We start from the raw sequence: 21,502 nt of genomic DNA, 5'->3' as shown, positions 1-21,502 counted from the left end.
CTTGACCAGTTGAGAACCGCAGACGTAGAGTATTTTTCTGACAGATGATCCTGTGTCACTGACGTCACGACGAAGATATTAACAGAATAGCTTCCACACTGTTCCATCCAGTTAATGATAAACCAGACAACGAATATACAAGCATCTGTATCTTCCATAGGGTAACTTTAATCTGAATGTGCTTTCTTATTCAGGATTTTTATCAAGAATTGATTGCACATATCCTCCAAACTGCTAAGCTAACATAGCAGGTGGCACTTGAGCTTTAAGACAAACAAAGTCACACTTTTCCTTGTTGTCTACTCTTAGGTACAGATGTATTTTAAGGACTCTTTGACTCTGGAAAGTGATGGGCAGGAAACGGGTGTCAAATATAGACGAGAACATTTCATATTTTAAGTGAAATATTGAAGCAGTTTAGAGAACAGTTAAAATCACTGGTCCGTATAATGCTGAGTACGGTGCGTAACAAACCAGGGATTCGTTTATTTCATTTTCCTCTTGTCAGTGCAAAAGGTCCTTTCTATGAACAGTATTTCAGGAATTGTCTGTTTCTTTGACAGAAGGGCAAAGTGATTGTTCATGCTACAGTGCTTTATTGAACCCAGCGAAGTGACGTCCTTTTCTTTCCTTGTCTCCTTTCCTTTTAGATTTTAATAACTACCAAAGAGCACATCTTCATTGTCAAAGGAGCGCCCTCTCTGTGTTGATTTCTCGTAGAGTTCCCTCTTAATTTGTCTGTACCCTCACCCCCTCCCGAAAAACTTGAAGAGCCAGCATAGTGAAATAATTAACCCTCATTAAGTCAGCGCTAATTAGACTGAGCACTGCTGAGACATGCATGGGTAAAGTGTGTGTACGTGTGTTTTCTAAAAGCTTTTTAATAGAGTTTGCTTTCCTTCTCACTGTTTACCTCCCGATAGTGAAGTAGAAGCCAGGGAGAAAACTGAGCAGCTGAAAGTCAAATGCTGACAGTTTGTTTGTGTCTGTAAAGTTTGGATACTTGGAGGTTTTTCTAAAGTGCAAAGCCAGAAAATACTGACTTGCTTTATAAGCATCAAACCTTCAACAAAAAGGAAATATCATGGATAATAACTCTGGTTTATTACAATTTAGATCTTACTTGCATGTATAGACATTATTCCAATTAGTACTTGACACTCCTCCATTCGGAAATTGTCCCCTGAACATACAACAGTTTACAGTTAAACAGTTAACAACTTTTTGGCTTCATTTTGAACCTCTTTTCTTTCCGTAGTTGTGTGAAAACATATTTTTACTCTGACGTTTCACTCCTATAAAGAATGCTTCCAAAACAAATGCTCTCTTATGACTTACTTTCCAAGAGTCAGCTAGAACTGGTTAGCTTAGCTTAGCATAAAGACTGAAAACAGAGGGAAACTGCTAGCCTGGCTCTGTCCAAAAACCATCAGCAATCTGCCTATCTACACTTCTTAGACTTAAAATAACAATAATTGTGAAATACTTTTGTTGATTTATATCCAATAGTACGCTGTAACTGGTTAGCTTAGCATAGCTTAGCATCAAGACTGAAAACAGAGGGGAACTGCTAGACTCTGTCCAAAGAAAAAACGTCAACCTAAGACTCACAAACCAAATGACTAATATATTGGGAAATAGTCTTATTGATTTATTATCCAAGAGCTAGCTAGAAGTGGTTAGCTTAGCTTAGCACAAAGACTGGATACAGGGGGGAACTGCTATCCTACCTCTAAGGTGGAAAAAATCAACCTGTCTGAACCTTTAAACCTCACAAATTAACACATTTCACCGTGTTTTTCATTCAATCTGTTAACGAAGAAGTGTAAACATGGGTCTATTTCCTCTCTAGTTGCCAGGCAACGTCACGGCAATGATAAAACACCAGGTGCTGATTTGCAGCTTTCACTGTGCACCCTGTGCAGACGAGGTGTCGCATAATCAAACTGCGCCTGACCTTTCCGAGAGGTTTATCTGGCGTGGCTGCTGGCTTCGGTTCCTGTTGTTGGAACACTTTAAAGCACTTGGTTGTGACGGATCAATTGTGTCAGAAAAGATGGACACACGGCATTACTGCAGCTTTGAAATGGACTGATCAATACCCGCAATCAACGGTTGTTACATGGTGTTCACAACTCCGCGCTGGAAATAAAAACAGTGATTAAAATGAAGGACATGCCAGGAAAAAAATAGGACACAGTTGAGTGGGAAAACACTGCTAGAGTAAGAGGATTTTTTAGCTGGTGTCATATGGTTTTACATGAAGGCCAATAGAGACTGCAGAATGCATGTTACACTGCAGAACATGCATCACTCCTTCTGCCCTTTACTGTTATCCGAAGCATAGTTAGAGGTGTACATGCATGGTAATCATCAGTGTGTCATCAGCGAAATTGCAGGTAATTTCCCCTTCGTTTTCCCTGATTATTATTCATGCATATTCAAAGTAAGTGCAGGTCAGAGTGACAGGTTGATTGACAGATAGCAGAGAACTGTCTGATTCTAAAGGCTGCCGATGAATATTAATGGTCAGTTGTCAATAGCTCTGTAGTGTGTGTGTGTGTAGGCGTTTGTGTGTGTGTGTGTGTGTGTCGCTTAGCCTGTATTTATGTGAGTGTGTTTCTGCACCAGTCAAGTGTTTCTGTCTTTGTGTTTTTAATGATTGTTCACAAGTGTAGCCGCCTTCTAATCTGTGTGTTGTGTGGGAGTCTACACGGCACAGCACGTCAAAAACATGACTGTGAAAAACCATTTCACTAGCTGTCACTTTGCTGCTGCCATGCTTACTACTTCAAACACACACTTGGAAAAAAGCCAAACCCCATCTGTTGTTGTTGCTTTTAAATCTGCATATTCCTACTTTAAGGGAACTTTTGCATCACTTTGTCCGTTTACAGCCTTCAATTCTGTTGGTCAAATAGTGCTGACGCTTGCATTGCGGCTTCACCAAATAGGAAAGTCTGGGGATCACCAACATTGGTAGACGTCATCCTCTTGGGACCACGGACATCCATACCAAATTCCAATGCGACCTATCTAATATGTATTGGGATATGTTGGTCTGAACCAAAGTGGTAGATCGGCACACAGAACCATGGAGCTAGCATGGCTAACGAAATATCCGCTAACTGTTTAAATGCTTTCCCATCAATACCTAAATAAATACACTACAATGTAAGCCATGGTGATAAGAAGTAATGTAGTGGAAATAAATGGATGTGTGCTTTATCTGACCGGGGAATAAAGGTTATCAAATATTGACTCACTAGGATATAAGACATATTTCATTTGCTAACAAAGCTGATAACATCCTTTTGCAAATATCGCCTACTCAAACCCATGACTTTGTTTTGTTGGTGTGTGTGAGTGTGTGTCTGCAGTTCTACCTTAGTACAGGTGTGTTTGTTCACACGAGTCCTTGTATGTCAAAAACAAATGCTCCCTTTCTGTTTGCTTTTCAAGGTCAGCAACACAGTAGATATGAGCCCCTAGTTTCAGAATGAGTGTTACTAAAGCTGGAAATCTTCTTGATTTTTTAACACTTTCTCTGATCCTTTTACTAAGAAATTCACTCACAATATCTCATAATTAACCAGGAAAAGAGTGGAATATAAGGTAGCAATGACCCGTTCTATTGAAGAGTTTCTGAAGGCTTTCAATAAACCACACAATCAAAGATCCTATGCCAAGGCTCTCCAATCTCCTCCAGCGAAACTACAAAGCAAACATTATTCCCTGTAATTCTTCATTAAATCTGCTTCACAAATCTACATCTGCTCATCACAGAGAGCTGGTGTACTTCACAGCTGAAAAAGCCTTTCTGCCGGATGGTGTTATATAAACACGCAGCCCACACACAGCGCCGCTAACATCTTTACTCCGGTGTAAAGTAAAAACATTAGTAACACTTTGTGTCGCTGCAACACTCTACCATCAAACCCCGTTAGTCTGCAGCCGTCACACATTAACACAGACAGCTCTTACATAAAAAAAAGGAAACAGATAGACTACAGCAAACCTCCAGTGACTCCAAATATCCATTACTGGTTACTCCTAATGGTTAAAACGCCTGCTGTCGGGCCGCTGAATAACACGGTGGTGGAGCCAAATGGATTTGGAATGAATGCACCTGTAAATCTCACCCAGAGTGTCATCTTTATTCAGCTTCCTCCTTTGTCATTACAAAACGTCTGTCCGCTTGGTGCAATTTGAGCTTCAGAAAAGATAAAGGGAATAGTATTGTAGCGGTTGGTTGTTACTCTTTGACTCTGAGGTGTTTTCGGATCTTGTTCTTGGTCTATATTCAGTTTTAAAAGACGAAGAACGACATGCATTATGAGTCCCCAAAAGAAATTCACTCAGTTGTTACTTTAGATTACACATTTAGGCCTGGAATACACCAACGCACAAACATAGACATGCATTAAACGAGACGTGTTAGAGCGAAGGGGCTGCTATGGTTAGGCGCTCTAAGCAGTTAGGGGTTTGTTGCCATACTTATGGACCTCTCTGAACCGGCAACAGTCCATTCCCCAAGCCAATTCCCTCCAGACTGATGTCCTGCAGCCCCTGAAAAGTACAAGATCATGGCCTTGTAGATTGCTGGAGGAAGCCAATAGAAAGCATTTGACTTTTAAACCAGTTTTGGGGCAGTCAGACCCCAAAAAAGTATGAAAAAGTCAGGGTCTTGTTGCTTCAGACAAAGTTTTAAAGGATCTTGTCAGTGGGTTAAAATTAAACAAAGGTTATGCATTGTTACCAAACACTATTCCGTGGCTGAGTTTTGGTACGGGGTTGAGCACAGACGTTATTCAGCCGGTACCTGGAAGCATTGGATGCTCCGTCCTTGTTTACATTCTGCAGGACGGAGCTATTTCTATAGTTTGACCAGTGCTGCAAAAACCTCATTGTGTTTCTCCCCGGGCCTTCCTTTAAGCACTTACTCTTTCCAGCGGTGTACTGCAGTAAATATGCAGCAAATGAGAGAAGATGTTAAGTGTTTCCCATTTGTAAGGTAAACCTATATAACACAGTGCATGCAATATGGATGAAATGCATTAAAAATGAGGCAAAGCAAGAAGGAGAGGAACCTGCCAACACAGCTTCTGGATCCACAGTTTTAACCGCAAAGTGCAGGTGATGCAGCAATAAGCAGAGTGAGGAAATAAATTAGGCTTTATTTGCTCTTGTGATAAGGTTATCTTTACACTCTGCAGCGTGGCTCCAGCAGGTGATTTCCTACTCAGTTGTTATACTACAGTGCAATCCTCTTCAATCAGCCGGCAGATATTCAATGCAGTTTAATGGAATGCACTTTTATGTGTTGTGTTGACATGCTTTTTACTGCTCCCACTCCGGCTGTATATTCAGCCGCTTTCTTTCAGTACTGTACAGGTCTTCCTCTTCTTGTCTGACCTGACAATCTGCCCACTGTGGTGAGTTGTGTTTGAGAGGAGTCGCTGCCTCAATGAGAAATGCTTTTTCATCACTGAGTGAAAAGCAATCCTGACTCCGATGTCTCCGCTGTTAAGACTGAGCCAACAGATCAGGCTTTCACTGCTGCCGCCTCCAATGATCCGTCAAACCTTCTGTCCTTTAGCATCATTTACTAGGATGTTGATGCAGTTGTATCACTTTGAAACCTTGTGTTTGACCTGTGATATCCATCTTTCCTGTTGTACAAGCCTTCTGTACCAACTTCACTCATCTACCCATGTCTTGGCTCTTAAAAGCTAAGGGACATTCAACATTTACAATGCCTGTGGTCAGCATGTTGACCCTCTACAGGAATCAAAAACAGAAAATGCTAAACCATTTAAATAGGACATATTCTGCTCGTTTTCAGGTTCATATTTGTATTTTGTGCAAAGAAACTTCTAAGCGTTGGGATTCTAGCCTTTGCAGACCATTTACATGCACAACAACCTCCAGAACCCACATACAGGAAAGAGAAAACCCCCCAAAAGTGGTAAAGGGCCTCTTTTAATCAGAGTTTCTGCACCCGAGTGTGTCCTTATCTCTAGTCTCAGGTTCCATGAGTATTGCAACTTGCATAATATCTGCAAAAAAGTCATTGAAATCCCACTAATGAGTCCAAGGAGGCACAGGTTTACATTGCTGTCTTAGTAGATTAAGACTAACATGTATATATGCATGATTTTTTGGAGGCAACGTCCTTGGTGGCTTATAGATTATTCACCTCGTATTCTTGGTTTAAAATGTCTCCAGTTAACCTCCAAACTATTAATATGGCGAGAAGCACTAGAACCTGATTCTGCTTATGCAGTAGGAGAGCTCTCCAAGGTCTTCATCTGTCGCCCCGCAGAGACCTCAAAGCATGTAACTGAATTGCAAATTCTGCAGTCTAATCATCCGGGGAACATTAGAGCATGCACCCTCACCATCTGCCTGCAGAAGACTCTGCAATATACCAGCCTCATCTATCCTCAGAGGTAGATATTGGTCTGTCAGGAGGTATAAAACACACCATGTCTCAGGGGATCTTCATCAAGGTGCAGGCACAGCTGTAACACATTTCTCAATGGGATAACAAGGCATGTTAGAAAAGCACTTTTGTCTCTAAAACCTGCACAAAGTGTGTCCTCATCCAGCCTTCTTCACTAATACTGAATGCACATTTTTATATCAGAGTGCTGAGACAGACGTTAGATCTGCTCTTTATCTGGGAGAATAATTTGAAATGATGCAGGCGCTGCTTCCACTGGTGACCCTTACCTCATTGTCATTTTGAAAGGATTCCTACAACCAATTATTTTCCTAGTAAAAAGATATCGCAGAGGTGTTGGAAAGCTGTGTGTGTGTGTGTGTGTGTGTGTGTGTGTGTGTGTGTGTGTGTGTGTGTGTGTGTGTGTGTATGAGAACAGTGCTAAACTGCCTGTCAGCTCTGGGGTTTGTAAATGATGCAACTCCCTGAAATAAAGGTCTTTATCATAATAAAAGGTGTGTGTGTGTGTGTGTGTGTGTGTGTGTGTGTGTGTGTGTGTGTGTGTGTGTGTGTGTGTGTGTGTGTGTGTGTGTGTGTGTGTGTGTGTGTGTGTGTGTGTGTGTGTGTGTGTGTGTGTGTGTGTGTGTGTGTGTGTGTGTGTGTGTGTGTGTGTGTGTGTCAAGAGGGACATTAAATATGAAAAAAGAGAGCGCCTAATTGGCTGGAATAAACCATTACGAAATCTCTATCATCTTTATTTTCTCCCGTTTCAAAATCCATTTTTGCAAAACGTTGCACCCAGTCTGTTATCCTTAGCAACGGTCTGTTCTCCTTAGCAACGGTCCGCTAGCGAAAAATATCAGACCTTTGGAGTGTCCGAATTGACCAATCAGAATGGAGTATTCAACTAAGCCGTGTTGTAATGGGAAATAACATGACGTTGTGGGTTCCTTTCACACACATCTTTTACTGTCTATCCATCAGTGGTGTGTGGGAAACATTTGCATAGTAGAGCTAAGTAGCCTCTTTGTGTTAAATAGCATAACATTGTGGGATGTTTTGAGTCACCGTCTACCATGTGGGAGTATAAACAATCGCATAGAACTCTAGAAAGTTGCATGGTGAGGTTAAACCCTTAGTATACCAACGATTGTCACAAAAAAGCTAACCCTTATACGGAACTACAGCACGGTACTCACTGTACAAACTCTATGACCCTTCAGGGAAGAGCATTCCCCTTCAAAAGCTTTACTTTCAGTTTCAGCCTCCGTAATATTTTCAAGAGCTGTTTTAACTCACTTGTGTGAAGTGTTTCTCCACATCTGTTGCCTCGCAAATTCGCTCTAATGTTTTCTTTCCTTTTGTCTTTCAGAATAAAGTAATGAACATCGATGCCGTGAAGGTCAAACTGCAGGTAAGAACAGACTCTGAATCCAGTAATCCCTGGTTAAAGGTGTAGGAGTCGTCTTTTACTTAGTATTTACTCCGAGATACGATCTTTTTAACAACTTATCTCAAGCCACTGTTTCCCTTGGTGTTCATACATCTTCATCGCCTGCGGGGGGAGGGGTGGGGGGGGGGGGGGGGGGGGTTTGGGGCGACTGATGACTTAATGAAGCCTTGATTAATCCCCATCAGTCAATTAACCGGCCGCTCTGCCCGACTGAACACACGAGAGGGAATAACAGAGTTTCCATCAGATTATCGAGCCTGGAAGTTATCAGCCAGAGACGGAGATGCCCATGAATCCTCGTCAGTTTTTGGAAGGCAGGATTAGATTCTGTCTGATGGGTTTTTCAACACTCACGCCTCCATCTGTCTCACCTTGAATGGATCTGTGTTCCTCCGTCAGCCTGTTCCGTCAAATGTGATATTTCAGGTGATTTCCAAGGCATGAGTTTAATGCATGAACAGCTAATTATTTTCCGGGCTAGAGACTGATTAAGATCTGGTTCTTCCTGTTTCCACCGCTGGCTCTAAGCACTGAAAACCGGTTCTTAGCTGGCCCCAATCGGCTGCCCGGCAAGAACTAAGAACCAATACATCACGTTACGTCAGAGGCGGGATTAACCTGATCAACATATATCTATCCTCTTTCTCAAACGTAACCCTCATTGAAGTTGTAGACGAACAGTTGAACCTCGCTGTCGACTCTTTTGAACAAGAGACGCAATGATGCAGCTCCACTTGGGCTCTGAGCGGTGGAAACACACGTGGAGTAGAACCAATTTAACAATGCTACACTGGTATTTCCTCCCATTTAAAGCCTCCTGTTAGCGACGACAACTTATCGATGATGGTTGCTAATTGCTTGGAAGATGTTGTTTAAGCTAATAAAAGTCACACAGTCATGCTGAGTAGTATAGTAGCTGCTGGAGGTGATTGGGTTTAAAATGTCCTTTTTGTCGTTGTTTTTCTGTAGATCTGGGACACTGCTGGACAGGAGCGTTTCCGGAGCGTCACACACGCGTACTACCGCGACGCTAACGGTAGGATTCCTCTGTGATTGTTATGTTGACACTGATTGCGACTGACACCCTCCTGTCTACGTTTTTCATTTCCCCCCTGACACAGCCGAACAGCTCCGACTGATTTTTCCATTACCTTTGTTTTCTCCGTCGTGTGATTGGCATCTACATTCTCCCTGTTGCCACATCTCTCCTGTCGGGATCGCAGAAAAACACTCTAGTTGCAGCTGATTTGATAGACTAGAGTGTGTGTGTGTGTGTGTGTGTGTGTGTGTGTGTGTGTGTGTGTGTGTGTGTGTGTGTGTGTGTGTGTGTGTGTGTACACATAAATTCACCGGAGGCTCTGTGATGAGCAAGTTACTTTAAGCGAGAGGCTAACCACTGGGTGGGAAAATGAGGCTGCTTTTGACTCGATGGGGGGAAAGCGAGGAGCTATATTCCCGTCTGATTTTGTGTGTGTGTGTGTAAAGTTATATTTCAAAACAACAACACTGAGTACAGATAGCGTTTGCCTCAGGCCGCGCTATATGAGCAGGTGTTCCAAAACACACACACACACCCACACACACACCCACACACACACCCACGCTGGTGTAAAGGTAATATCTCCAACGTGAAGCTGTTCAGCTGCAGAAATATCAAAATCCAAGAGTGTTTGTTGTGAGGATTATCATGTTTTCGATTGTTCTGTGTGAGAGTGAAGTGTTTGTACGAGTGTTATGGATGAGTTGGCATGCTTGCATGTCATTGCACTATGTTTACCTGTGAGACAGCTGCAGCGATGAGTTGAAAATGCAACAATTTTGGATAATCAGTGAACTTTATTGGTATTTTATTATGCAATAATGTCAATATGCTGTTTTCAGTCTCTCAAATCAGAACCAGGTTTATCTCCAGGTTGGTTTACACATTAACGTGTACAGGTGTATAAAGGTGCAGACTTAATCTGTAACTAAAGGAGTGTTTTTTACTTCTTTCTGGGTCTGTGTGTGTGTGTGTGTGTGTGTGTGTGCTTGTGTGTGTGTGTGTGTGGCCTGTTGCCCTGGTGTTATTTGGGATGTGTCAACAGTTTACCCTCGCTGATCTTTAACAAGGCACCCAGGGAGCCTCGAACTCTCTCCTCGGAGTCGTCCGTCTGTTGCTGACTTTTAAATAAAGCTCATTCGATCCGACGGCCGCGACCGGGGGAGAGGAAGCAGCGTGCATGCAGCTGTCACAAAGGCTGTCAGTCCCCGGGAACTATTGAATTGTCTTTGTTCACCGTAGACACGCACGTTGAAATATAACAGTCTATCGGTCAGAGGCAAGTCCAATAACCAAAAAAAATAAACAAGCGGTTACAGTGGAAAACATCAGATCTATCAGAACATGAAAGGTCAGTTATGGAGAGAAAAAGTGACAATAGAGCATAATTTAAGGAAAGTGACACACGAACAATAACATTTCTCAAAGGGCATCATTTAAATAAATCTTTGAAAATAAAATAAATATGAATTATATAAAAGTATATGGATGCAAGATTATTCATTTAATATTTAACATGTTTCATATCATGCCCTGTGGCCATAAGGCAGCTGTGTCTTGGTTAGGATAAAGTATGTAGTTAATATTAATAAATGATTCATGAATCCAGTGTGTGACATGGTCGCCTCAGAATGATGAATTATACAGATCTACATTTTTGCTTTCTGGTATTCCTTTTCATCTTCCTCATGAAACATTAGCCAGGCGCATATGCTCTGCTCTCCCAGTAACAGATTCTTCTTTGGAGCCAAAGTTTTCCGCCACCGTGAATCCCCTCCCAACGCCATCTGCTGTGGGTTGGGTAAAAGATTTGAGCACATAAGGTGCTAAACCGAGAAGTCTCAATGAAAATGTCAAAGAAAAACAAGCTGCCAGGGAGGAAGGACGAGCGCCAGACTGCCGGTTATGTCACCCAAACTAAAATAGATTATTCTACAACAAATGATTCACAATCTTTTGTCATTTCGTATAAATAGACGTGAGCTGTGAGGCTGCAGCCTGCATTAAGTCATTCATGATGCAGACAGAGTAACAAAAAGCACTAAAAGCTTGGCAGCCATTTAGGATGTTTAAGTCTCATGAAATCTTGGTCTTATCTAATGGCTATACTTCCTCTAAATCACAGACAAAGATAAGCTTTTAAAGAGGACATATTTTCAGCTTCATATCAGTCTCTAGCTCCTCTCCTGGGACATGTCTCCTTTAATGTTCAGAAAGCTCTTTATGTTTCTCATACTGTCTGTGCTGCAGCACCTCTTTTCCCCCTCTGTCTGAAACCAGAGCCCAGTCTGCTCTGATTGGTTAGTTGGCCGGCTCTGTTGTGATCGGTCAACCTGCTTAGAGATGTCCCGCCCCTTTAGCTTATCACGTACAATGTGTTGGAGCGCTAGCCAATAGAAACACGAGTGTCACATGGTGATGTCACTGTGTTCAGAAAGTAAACAAAGGAGTCCAATGGAGGCGTTTTAGGCAGTTGGGGTGATGTTGGGATTATAGCCTTTGCAGACCATTTACATGCACACAAATCTATGTAACACACTACAAAAGAGGCCAGTTTCTGGACCCAACTGGACCTCTGCAGGGTCTTACACCCCAGATGGGCCAGGCAGATTCCATTGGACTCCACGGGGCCATGAGTGAACTGATTGCCTGGATCTTCTGTCTCTCTCATTAAGAAGTTAAATGACAGCAGAGATTGGGGCCAACACTGAATTAAAGAATCAATAGCTGTCCTGGGAGCCCAGTTTCACTTTGAGCCCACTACTGGGCTGTCGTTGGCCCGAGACGTTCGCTGAATTTCAACGCTAAAGGAATGGAAATGTCAGTGTGCTGGATCCAATACTTCTGTCCACAGTGAGAAATCAGCTATCAGACAGATTGCTATAAAGTTTGGTACGGAGTGTCAATGGTCTCCAGGCTATAATGACGTTGTTAATACCCTCGATTTTAATCTAGAGGCATCTGCAGACATTCATTTTTGCCAGTGACATGCATAATTGACATACGATAGATAGACACCAACTATTGTACAAACATCCACAGTTGGTGATTAACTGATGAGAAATGCCATGGAAATTGGTATAAACCCAGTAATTGCTGTGGAATACTTTCATTTATTTAGCTTATCGAGTGTAATGTCTCAAAGTCTTATTGATATATGTGGTTTGGTCGATGTCACTAACTATTTTCAGTAATTATATAAGATAATGCCATGAAATTAGGTACAAATATGAACCTGACAATTAGCATAATGCCGTATGTGCTCTAAAAAACAATGCTGAGTAGAAAAAAAGGAGAGCTCTTGTAAAGGGACATGAAGAGAATGGTAGGTGTGGAAGGCTGCTAGATGGAGACATTTTAGCCAAGATAACCTCCGTTTATCAAATCAGGAAAGGTCCAGGGAAACAGAACAATCAGGTGGATTCAAATGTGCAAACAAAAGGTCAAAAGTGTGGAGGATGACTGAGGCGAGAGGCACTGTAAAGACAAAAAGCAACTTGTCTGCTTCACCTCATAAAGAGAAAAGAGAGCAGGGTTAATGAAAGGGTGAGTGAAACCTCTGTAGTCTTTAATAGGAGCACAACCTTTAATGAAGTGGAATTAAGCCTCAATGGAGACAACAGAGAACAGAGGAATTAAAGACGAATGAAGTCTACATTGTCAGGTAATTGAGGAGAGTGAGCAGCTTTGTTCCACCCCCTCCATGCACTCATGCTTTTTGACTAATGATTTGAAGTGCAGGTCTGAAGAAACAATGGTTTTCCTCAACAATAACTAAAGCTCTAAGCTAAAGGAGGCTAATGTTGGGCCTATAAAGGAACTACAGCACGGTCACATGACTTCACGTATCGACCGCTAAGCTAAAGGCGGCTAATGTTGGGCTATAAAGGAACTACAGCACGGTCACATGACTTCACGTCTCCACCGCTAAGCTAAAGGCGGCTAATGTTGGGCTATAGAGGAACTACACTACAGCACAGTCACATGACTTCACGTCTCCACCGCTAAGCTAAAGGAGGCTAATGTTGGGCTATAAAGGAACTACAGCACGGTCACTTGACTTCACGTCTCCACCGCTAAGCTAAAAGTTTGAAAAGAAAATAGAAAGGAAAAAAGATTGGGAGACAACAAGTGTGAATTTTAAAAAGTAGATCATTGGGGCCAGATGAAGAAGGAGTTAGAGTAATGAGAAAATAGTGGAACATTTCAAGTCAAAATTTAGGAAAAAAATCCGAAGTTTGAAAAGAAAATAGAAAGGGAAAAAAATTGGGCTAGTTCTACAAAAACTACAACTTCTTAAAATGTAACTTAAACATTTTTGAGGAATAGCTGGAATATGAAATGAGGAAAACATTGAATTACGAAGATACTTCAAGAAAACCACCTCACAGGGTCGTATTTACCCACTTATGCATCTAAGGATTAAGGATCTAACCAGAAACACAGATGAGAGGACCAGAAGTGATAAAATGCTGACTCATTTCCCTGTTTTTTTGGGACTCATTCCTGCATCCTTCTATCACCTTACTGCAGTGAAAGACCCGACACGATGAATTTAAAGAAACAGGAGTTTGTAATGGCTGCCTTACACGTGACTGCTCCCAGTGGTGGTGCATGATTAAGAGGGTTATTCAGGCTGTGTCGTTCAGAGCGAGACCTTTTGGCTGTTTCATTTCCCCCGTAATGGCTTCATTGCCTTCTCCTGGGTTGAGTTGGGGGTTACGGCTTCAAGGGAACAAGTATTATCAATCCTTTGTGCAAGTAGCCATCAAGCTGTATAACCAAAGATTGACCCTCACTTAAAAATTGAACAACCTGCGCTGTAGGTACACCAGGCTTTCACTTGTGTGTAGACGTAATACCCATAATAACTCATAGATGAATATATTAAAACAGGATCAATTATTCTATTGTTGCTATTCTAATATATGCTGCTACTCGTGTGTTTCACACTTATGTTGGTGCTTTAACACCTGAGTGTCCCTTTAGGGATCAATAAAGGCTTATATTAACTTATATCATCTTTTTCAGTCCCATTTTAGGAAGCTATTTAAAAACGACTCCAAAATACTCATATAGAAATATTCATATAAAATAGAAAAAGCAATAAAATTCTGTAAAAAAAACGACATAACTACCTAAACTTTCCGCCTTTTGTCTGAAGGTCTAATCCATCTTAAAAATACTTAACTTAATCAGGACCGTGACTAGCGCTTCACACTGTTCCAGCTGTTTGGTGTGGATTTTTGTTCTATTTGATGCTTTTCATTTGGTTTTAGATTTAACTGAAGACTCCTAAAAGTCCAGTCCAAAAGACTTAGGTGTGAAATATCCCTGAATGCCACTTATTTGGAGGAAACGAAACAAAAACGCTGCAAAGACACGGAAACAAACGGCAAAAGGACCCACAGAAACGACCTACTAATGCAAGTGAAATGATACCATTACCTCATGATGTCGCCGCTCTGCTCTGCCTCGTCCCCTCCTGCCTGCATCATGTTTTATTCCCTCTATCCTGTCTTCTCGGGTCTCTACTTTTATCACTAATGAGCGACTGGAGGCCTTAATCAGACGCAGCTAGTGTCCCATCAGAGGCGGGAAGATGGACAGCAGCGGAGGGATTGTGGGACGTGAAAGGAAAGAAAAGATGGAGGGGGAGAAAGAGAGTGAGAAAGGGCAATTGGAAACAAATTGTTGGAGGTATCGCTCCACTATGAGGCCAGCCATGAGCTCAGCAATCCATCAAGTGATTTCTGTCTTCTGCTTCACACACACAGAGACACACACCTCCTAGCTTCCTGCATATTAAAAACAACTATGCAAGGTCACAGTCAAAGGCGTGTTTGACGCTTGAGATAGTGTGTGTCTAGATAATATATTCAAACTTTTTTGAAAGGATGATCACTTTGTTTCACTTCCTATACTTACAGGGTCCCTTTAATGCTAATTGTCTTCTCTCCTGGGACATGTCTCCATGCTCTGTGTCTCTCCTGGGACATGTCTCCATGCTTTAGTGTTCAGAAACCTCTTTATGTTTCTCACACTGTCTGTGCTGCAGCTCCTCTTTTCACCCTCTGTCTGAAACCAGAGCCCAGTCTGCTCTGGTTGGTTAGCTGGTCGGCTCTGTTGCGATTGGTGAACCGCTTAGAGATGTCCCACCCCCTTAGCCTCTCATCACGTACAATGTGTTGGAATGCTAGCCAATAGGAATGGAGTGTTACATAGTGATGTCACTGTTACTTTGAGATGTTTATGTGGCTACAGTGTGTAAATGTGTGTTTGACTGTTTGTGTGTAAACCCAAAAAGAATACCCAATGCTACTGGGATCCTAAAAGGGGTGTGTGTGTGTGTGTGTGTGTGTGTGTGTGTGTGTGTGTGTGTGTGTGTGTGTGTGTGTGTGTGTGTGCTCCAATAACTCTCCCTGCTTCTACTCTCCATTGAACTCAATTTTATTCATTCAGTTTGTGACTTTATCGTCTTCAAATATTGATCCAGTGATCATATCCCACATCTCCTACCTGTTCATTTTCTCTTTATCGGTGCAGCTCCAACCACTAATGGATTCAACTGTCACCACACGCCTGGGGGGGTGGGGGGGGGAGTTTAGTAATCGTTTGTCGCCGTGATGGATCCACCTGTTCTCTAAAATGGACAGTGTATAAATGGAGCCCTATGGGTTGTGCTTAGCAATATGAGACGAGGTAGAAATGACAACTGCTGTCGGAGCTGTCAGCGGAGTAATGGAGGTGATGGAGGCAGGGCGGCGCTGGTGGACATTTCAAACGCTCACTCTCATTTTGTCACGGCAGGAACATCAATGCAAGGACAGCAAGGGGCCTCAGGGGATAAAGTGAAACCCATCAGATAGACATCTCACACACACACACACTGGCTTTTCATTAGTAGATGTGCTGTGGAGAAATCAAAGGTGTGCTTTAATTTCAAAGCAGGCACAGAGCAGGAGAGGGACTGTTTGTACTTACGTGACATTAACAAGTTGATTGAATTATACTATCTGCATTTTAAATACACACGATCTGTACAAGTCACCTTTAAAACCAAACTTTATTTTGGTCTCAAGAGACATTTTTATTACTACTTTAATTTCCAAAAATCCATTAAAATGAGCGTTTGATTTTGACTAAAGGCATCAATCTCATTTGGAATTGTCAGCTAAATGTCCTTAAAGGGATAATTTGATGTATATTCTCTTTAAAGTGCAACAAATGGCTCCTAACTTCAAAACTGGATCAAAATGAGCTTTCGAATTCGATGAATGATGCCACTTTATTCTGTAGATATCTTAACTTTCTTAGACATCCTATGTACTGTTTTAGGAGGACTTCAGGGGGTTCAAAGAGGTTTCAGAGCTGTATGTTCTTGTGTTTTCTGCTCCATGTTCTTGAAAACGTGACCCAAATGCAGCCCTCTATCACAACAACACACCTATCAAAGTTCCTCTGAGCAGGACGCGATGGAGCCCGGTGAAGTGAGGTGATCCATAAAGAGCGCAGCCATCCATCATCGCTCTGATATTAATCTGTTTAAATAATCACTGCTGACCTTCACTGCTCTCCTCCCCCTGAATAAAGCTATGTAAACATGCAGGAACACAGGAATACAAACACACACAGGCCTGCAACACGCTGTGGGTTTCTGTGTATCCAGCTGCCTCTGACCACTTAACTACAACTTATAATAAATGCAGTACTTCTACACATAGTAGTATTTATACTCAAGTAAAGCCACTGAGCTTCTGTTGGCAGAATATCTATGTCGAGTTTGATTCCTATAATCAGAAATCCGGTCCAATCGCAACAGAGCTGGCCAGCTAACCAATCAGAGCAGACTGGGCTCTGGTTTCAGACAGAGGGTGAAAAGAGGTGCTGCAGCACAGGCAGTATGAGACACATAAAGCATGGAGACATGTCCCAGGAGAGGACTCTTTAATGTAGAGACTCTACATACTGATATACACCTGAACATCAGCAGGAGAGGACTCTTTAAAGTAGAGACACTACATACTGATATACACCTGAACATCAGCAGGAGAGGACTCTTTAAAGTAGAGACACTACATACTGATATATACCTGAACATCAGCAGGAGAGGACTCTTTAAAGTAGAGACACTACATACTGATATACACCTGAACATCAGCAGGAGAGGACTCTTTAAAGTAGAGACTCTACATACTGATATACACCTGAACATCAGCAGGACAGGACTCTTTAAAGTAGAGACGCTACATACTGATACACACCTGAACATCAGCAGGAGAGGACTCTTTAAAGTAGAGACGCTACATACTGATACACACCTGAACATCAGCAGGAGAGGACTCTTTAAAGTAGAGACGCTACATACTGATATACACCTGAACATCAGCAGGAGAGGACTCTTTAAAGTAGAGACACTACATACTGATATACACCTGAACATCAGCAGGAGAGGACTCTTTAAAGTAGAGACGCTACATACTGATATACACCTGAACATCAGCAGGAGAGGACTCTTTAAAGTAGAGACACTACATACTGATATACACCTGAACATCAGCAGGAGAGGACTCTTTAAAGTAGAGACACTACATACTGATATACACCTGAACATCAGCAGGAGAGGACTCTTTAAACTTCTGAACACAAAGGCCTTCAGGTCCGGCGATTCGAAGCAGCCTGCACATCGTAATTTGTTTGAACTTTAGTTAATTCTTAATAATACCCTGCCCTTTCACGGTCTGCTTCTGCCTCAGAGAACAGACACTATCACCCTGCATCCACAATGTGTTACATCCTCTGGAAAACACATATTTTATTGTCAGGACAGTTTATTAAATTCTACCACAACTGTTGCTCCGTTGTTTCAGCGTGCTGCTCAGTTAGCAGACGATGCATTTCATAGAAAACCTTTCAGCCTGTGTAATAGCTAAATAACAGCATCAGTGCAGCGTGCAAGTTCAACTTCCAAGGAAAGCCATTACTACAAAGAGCTAGAGGAAGCACTTTATATTCTCCCTATGCCTCTCTCATTAGCATATGTGTCTTCTTATCGTCCTGCAGAGGTTATAGGTGTATCCATCAATACGTCGGCCTCGGTTAATCTTACCCACCTTTTTGTCTCTTTATTTTACTCTCTGTCACCATGCTTTATTTCTCTGGCTCTTAAGTGGATCTTCCTCCATCTTTTGAAACACATTGCTGTCTTGTAGGGCTGCAGAAATAATCTGAAATGTTCAGCATGCATGATTGCAATATCCAAAACACAATACATCAGACATGATGAAGCTCTTTTTTACGACCCATACAGTCTGGAAGCCTTTGATGTAATCGCTGTTATACCCTGGTGCAGCCATGTTTCCGTAAAGCAAAATGAACTTCACTCTAGATATTTGCGTCTGACTCATTCAGCTCAACCATTAGCCCGTGATCTTACGTCCTCCATGATGAAAGGGCGGTGACACGGCTTATATCTCCTTCAATGGACCCAGCTCTCTCCTTCTGTGTCTCTTTACTTTATCCAGCATCCGCTGTGTCGTTCTCCAGATTTCAGAGGGGAAAGCCGTTGTTCTGACCACCATGCTAGCCGGCCTTAGCACGATTAGCTTCTGCCTGGTGCAGCCATGGGGACTTCACAGAGAAAATAAACAAACAAAATCTGTCGTTACAAGAAATGTTGTGAGGTCACAGCGTAAAGGGTTAATGATATAAGTTATTAGTATAAAACAGTACAAATCTAGCAGGAGGAGATGCAACAGGCTGCATGCACGGTTGCCGCATATGCACTGGAACAATAGAAATAGAAAAGCAGCAATGCAATGTCATTGAAATGTCAAAATCCCAATTAGTTATTTATTCAAAACCCTGCAGCCCTAGTGTCTTGTGTATACAGTTTTTGAAACCACATTGTATCTGCCTCTGCATCCCTGCTGCTGGGAGAAAGTGCTGCCGCTTCGTCAGTCTTGCCAGAGTGTAATTGGATTAGGAGAGGGTGAAAAAGCAACTCCTTGTGGTTTACTCTGGGTTCTGGTGGCTGATAAACACATGAGAGCTAATTAACTGGAGGAGCAGGTCATCGCTCTCTCCTCTCTTTTTTTTAAGTCTAAATCTCCCAATTTTCTCCGTGTTTTCCCAGTGCTCACGGTGATTACTCATTAAGCACCCTTCACGCACTTGTCTGGCTGGAATAAACAAATAAAGGGGGCTTAATCCAAAAGATATTGAGGAAGTAGCCATGACTGAAGGGACCGGGAATAGAGGGTTGCAGAACAATGAGGGTGATTTATGTAAAGCAGAGGCTGGCTGGAGGCATTACATGCAGGAGGAGGAGATGTGCCGTGGAGCTAATAAGCTTAGGCTAATTATCGCGAAGTGAAAGTTGATCCAGCCGAGAAAATGAGGGACAATTGCCCTCGTAGGTGTAATGACTTTTCCATCTGACGGAGCGTTATAAAGCACACCCTCCACCTCCTGCTGCAGACCCAGAGGTGATTTTATCTGGCCTGAGAGGTGATCAGGTGTGGTTCTGTATTCAGGTGTATCACTAATGCTGTGGTGGATAGTGCAGCTCAGCACTTTGCAGCAGTTTTCCTCCGAGCATTTCTCTCGTGTTGGATACCAATTAAAGAAATACTTCTCCAACAAATGAATGCTTGGATGGATGCTGTATTCCTGTGGTGCTATTTGTTTGTTTCTCAAAGGTCAAACCGCAGGACACGTTAAGACTGATTAAACACATTAGCATGCACCCTTTGCTGCTTTAAAAAGTGGCCCAGCTCTCAGAAAGATAATGATAATGATTCTGATAATGATTCTGCTTTTAAAGACACATACAGTATGTCTTGTGATGTAAATCTTGGACGTGCATCAGGATCCAAATCGTCAACGCACGTTCAAAACAGAACCAGTTTGTCAGTGCCTTCCTGAAATGAAATGAGCAGTAATATCTGTAAGAAACACTCGTCCAATTTCACTTAAAAACTAAGACCGAAGTTCCTGTTGACCTTTTAAACCGTAGTTGACAAAACAGGAGGTACAATCAGTAGTTTTAGGGAGAGGTTACAGTCAAAGTTAAAAGCAAAGGATGCTGACAGCTGGCGGGACGCTTTGAGATGCCCGACTATGACCTCTGCAGAACTGAAACAACGTCCCCTCTGCTTCCATCTTTGCACGATCAAATCAGAAGATGCCCATGCATGGAGCTCGGTGTGACACGGCTCCTCGTCATGCCATGATTCACCACGACCCCCAACCCTGTTCCCATCACGTTTTCCATGTCGTTCTTCTCTCCCCATTTCCTGTCCACTCTCTCGTCCCACTGATCTGCGATTTCAAAGCAGATGACAGAATATTCATATCCATTTTTAGACGTTTTTTCTTCCTCTCTCTCCTCAGCTCTCCTCCTCCTCTACGACGTCACCAACAAAGCATCCTTCGACAACATCCGGGTAAGAACAAACACACTCTCACTCAGTCTCTCGTCCACTTCCCCCCCCCCTCTCCTTACTTAATGTAACTCACGGTGTAAACCCCCCAAAAAGTGTTTTCTGTAACAATTAGCCGTTATTTTTTCAGATTTCTATGAAACATTAGTCAAAAAATGAAGACCAATTACTATTATTGACATTAAAGCAGGTGGATAACTTGTGGAGTTGATACAAAACCACTTATTTAGGTTCAGGAAATCATACTACTGATCATGCTTTGGGTGACATAAGGACGTCTGTCGGGTAACTGTGGTTTAATATGCATCATTAACAGAACTATGGAGAACTTACATGTGTAGAACTCAGGTGCAGATTTTTGTCCTTTTAGAGTCACAAGGCTACTTTTTTTTGTCTGGTTTGGTTTATGTTTAAGACAAATAACACCTGTTTCTCCTCTATTCAAATTGTTTGCTGTATTAGTGTGCAGACAGACAAACCTTTCTCAAGGCGCTGTCATTATTTCCTATCTTGGTGCATGTTATTTAGGAAGACGTGTCTGGGCGGGACAAAATCTGCTATTTAAAAAAGTGCCGGGTTTACATGCCCGTTGTCCCCAGTATAAATGACTTCTATAGTTTGGAAAACTTTCCCCCTTTCCCTTTCCTAAAGCAGAAGTTTAGATAGTGCTCTCTTTCCCTCTGAATATGCCACAGAATATCAAAGTGGAGGTAAATGATGGGTAGAGTGAGTCTCAATGACCACACATGATTAGATAAGAGCTCTCTTTCCCCCCTAAATGGAGCCATCTTTGTGTCTCTCCTCGGAACTAAGCTCCCGCTGTGATTTATCGGCCACCCCCCGCCCCGTCTGGCGCCACTCCCCTCGTCCGTCGCAGGTACACGTTCCGCTTTGATTCAATCACAGCGGAGTTAAGAGCAGAATATGGCCGTTATAAAAGTGGGTGTCGTGCACATCAAGGAGAGGAACGGCTCCATCTGTCAGGGTGGATGCATTTACTTTGGGAGACTGTGTGTGTGTGTGGGTGGGTGGCTTTATACTGTGTGTGTGACCTGAATGTGTGTGTAGGTGGAGAGTTCCCCAGAGACACAGACGCAGCTCAGCCTCTTCACAAACAGCTG

General features: G+C 42.4%; 1 protein-coding gene across 1 annotated transcript in view; it reads left to right on the top strand.

Annotated features, from left to right (window-relative positions):
- LOC134871350 (ras-related protein Rab-26) overlaps positions 1–21,502 on the top strand; it is a 64,686-nt gene that overhangs the window by 23,761 nt on the left and 19,423 nt on the right. The window contains exons 3-5 of the mRNA XM_063894094.1: positions 7,818–7,859; positions 8,868–8,934; positions 20,332–20,384. Of these exons, the coding sequence (XP_063750164.1) occupies positions 7,818–7,859; positions 8,868–8,934; positions 20,332–20,384 (162 nt within the window). The remainder of the gene's footprint in view (positions 1–7,817; positions 7,860–8,867; positions 8,935–20,331; positions 20,385–21,502) is intronic.

This window comes from Eleginops maclovinus, chromosome 10 (genome assembly GCF_036324505.1).
Source record: "Eleginops maclovinus isolate JMC-PN-2008 ecotype Puerto Natales chromosome 10, JC_Emac_rtc_rv5, whole genome shotgun sequence".
Classification (NCBI taxonomy): domain Eukaryota; kingdom Metazoa; phylum Chordata; class Actinopteri; order Perciformes; family Eleginopidae; genus Eleginops; species Eleginops maclovinus.
The sequence above is the reverse complement of the archived record's forward strand: the minus strand, read 5'-3'. Positions and strand labels throughout refer to the sequence as shown.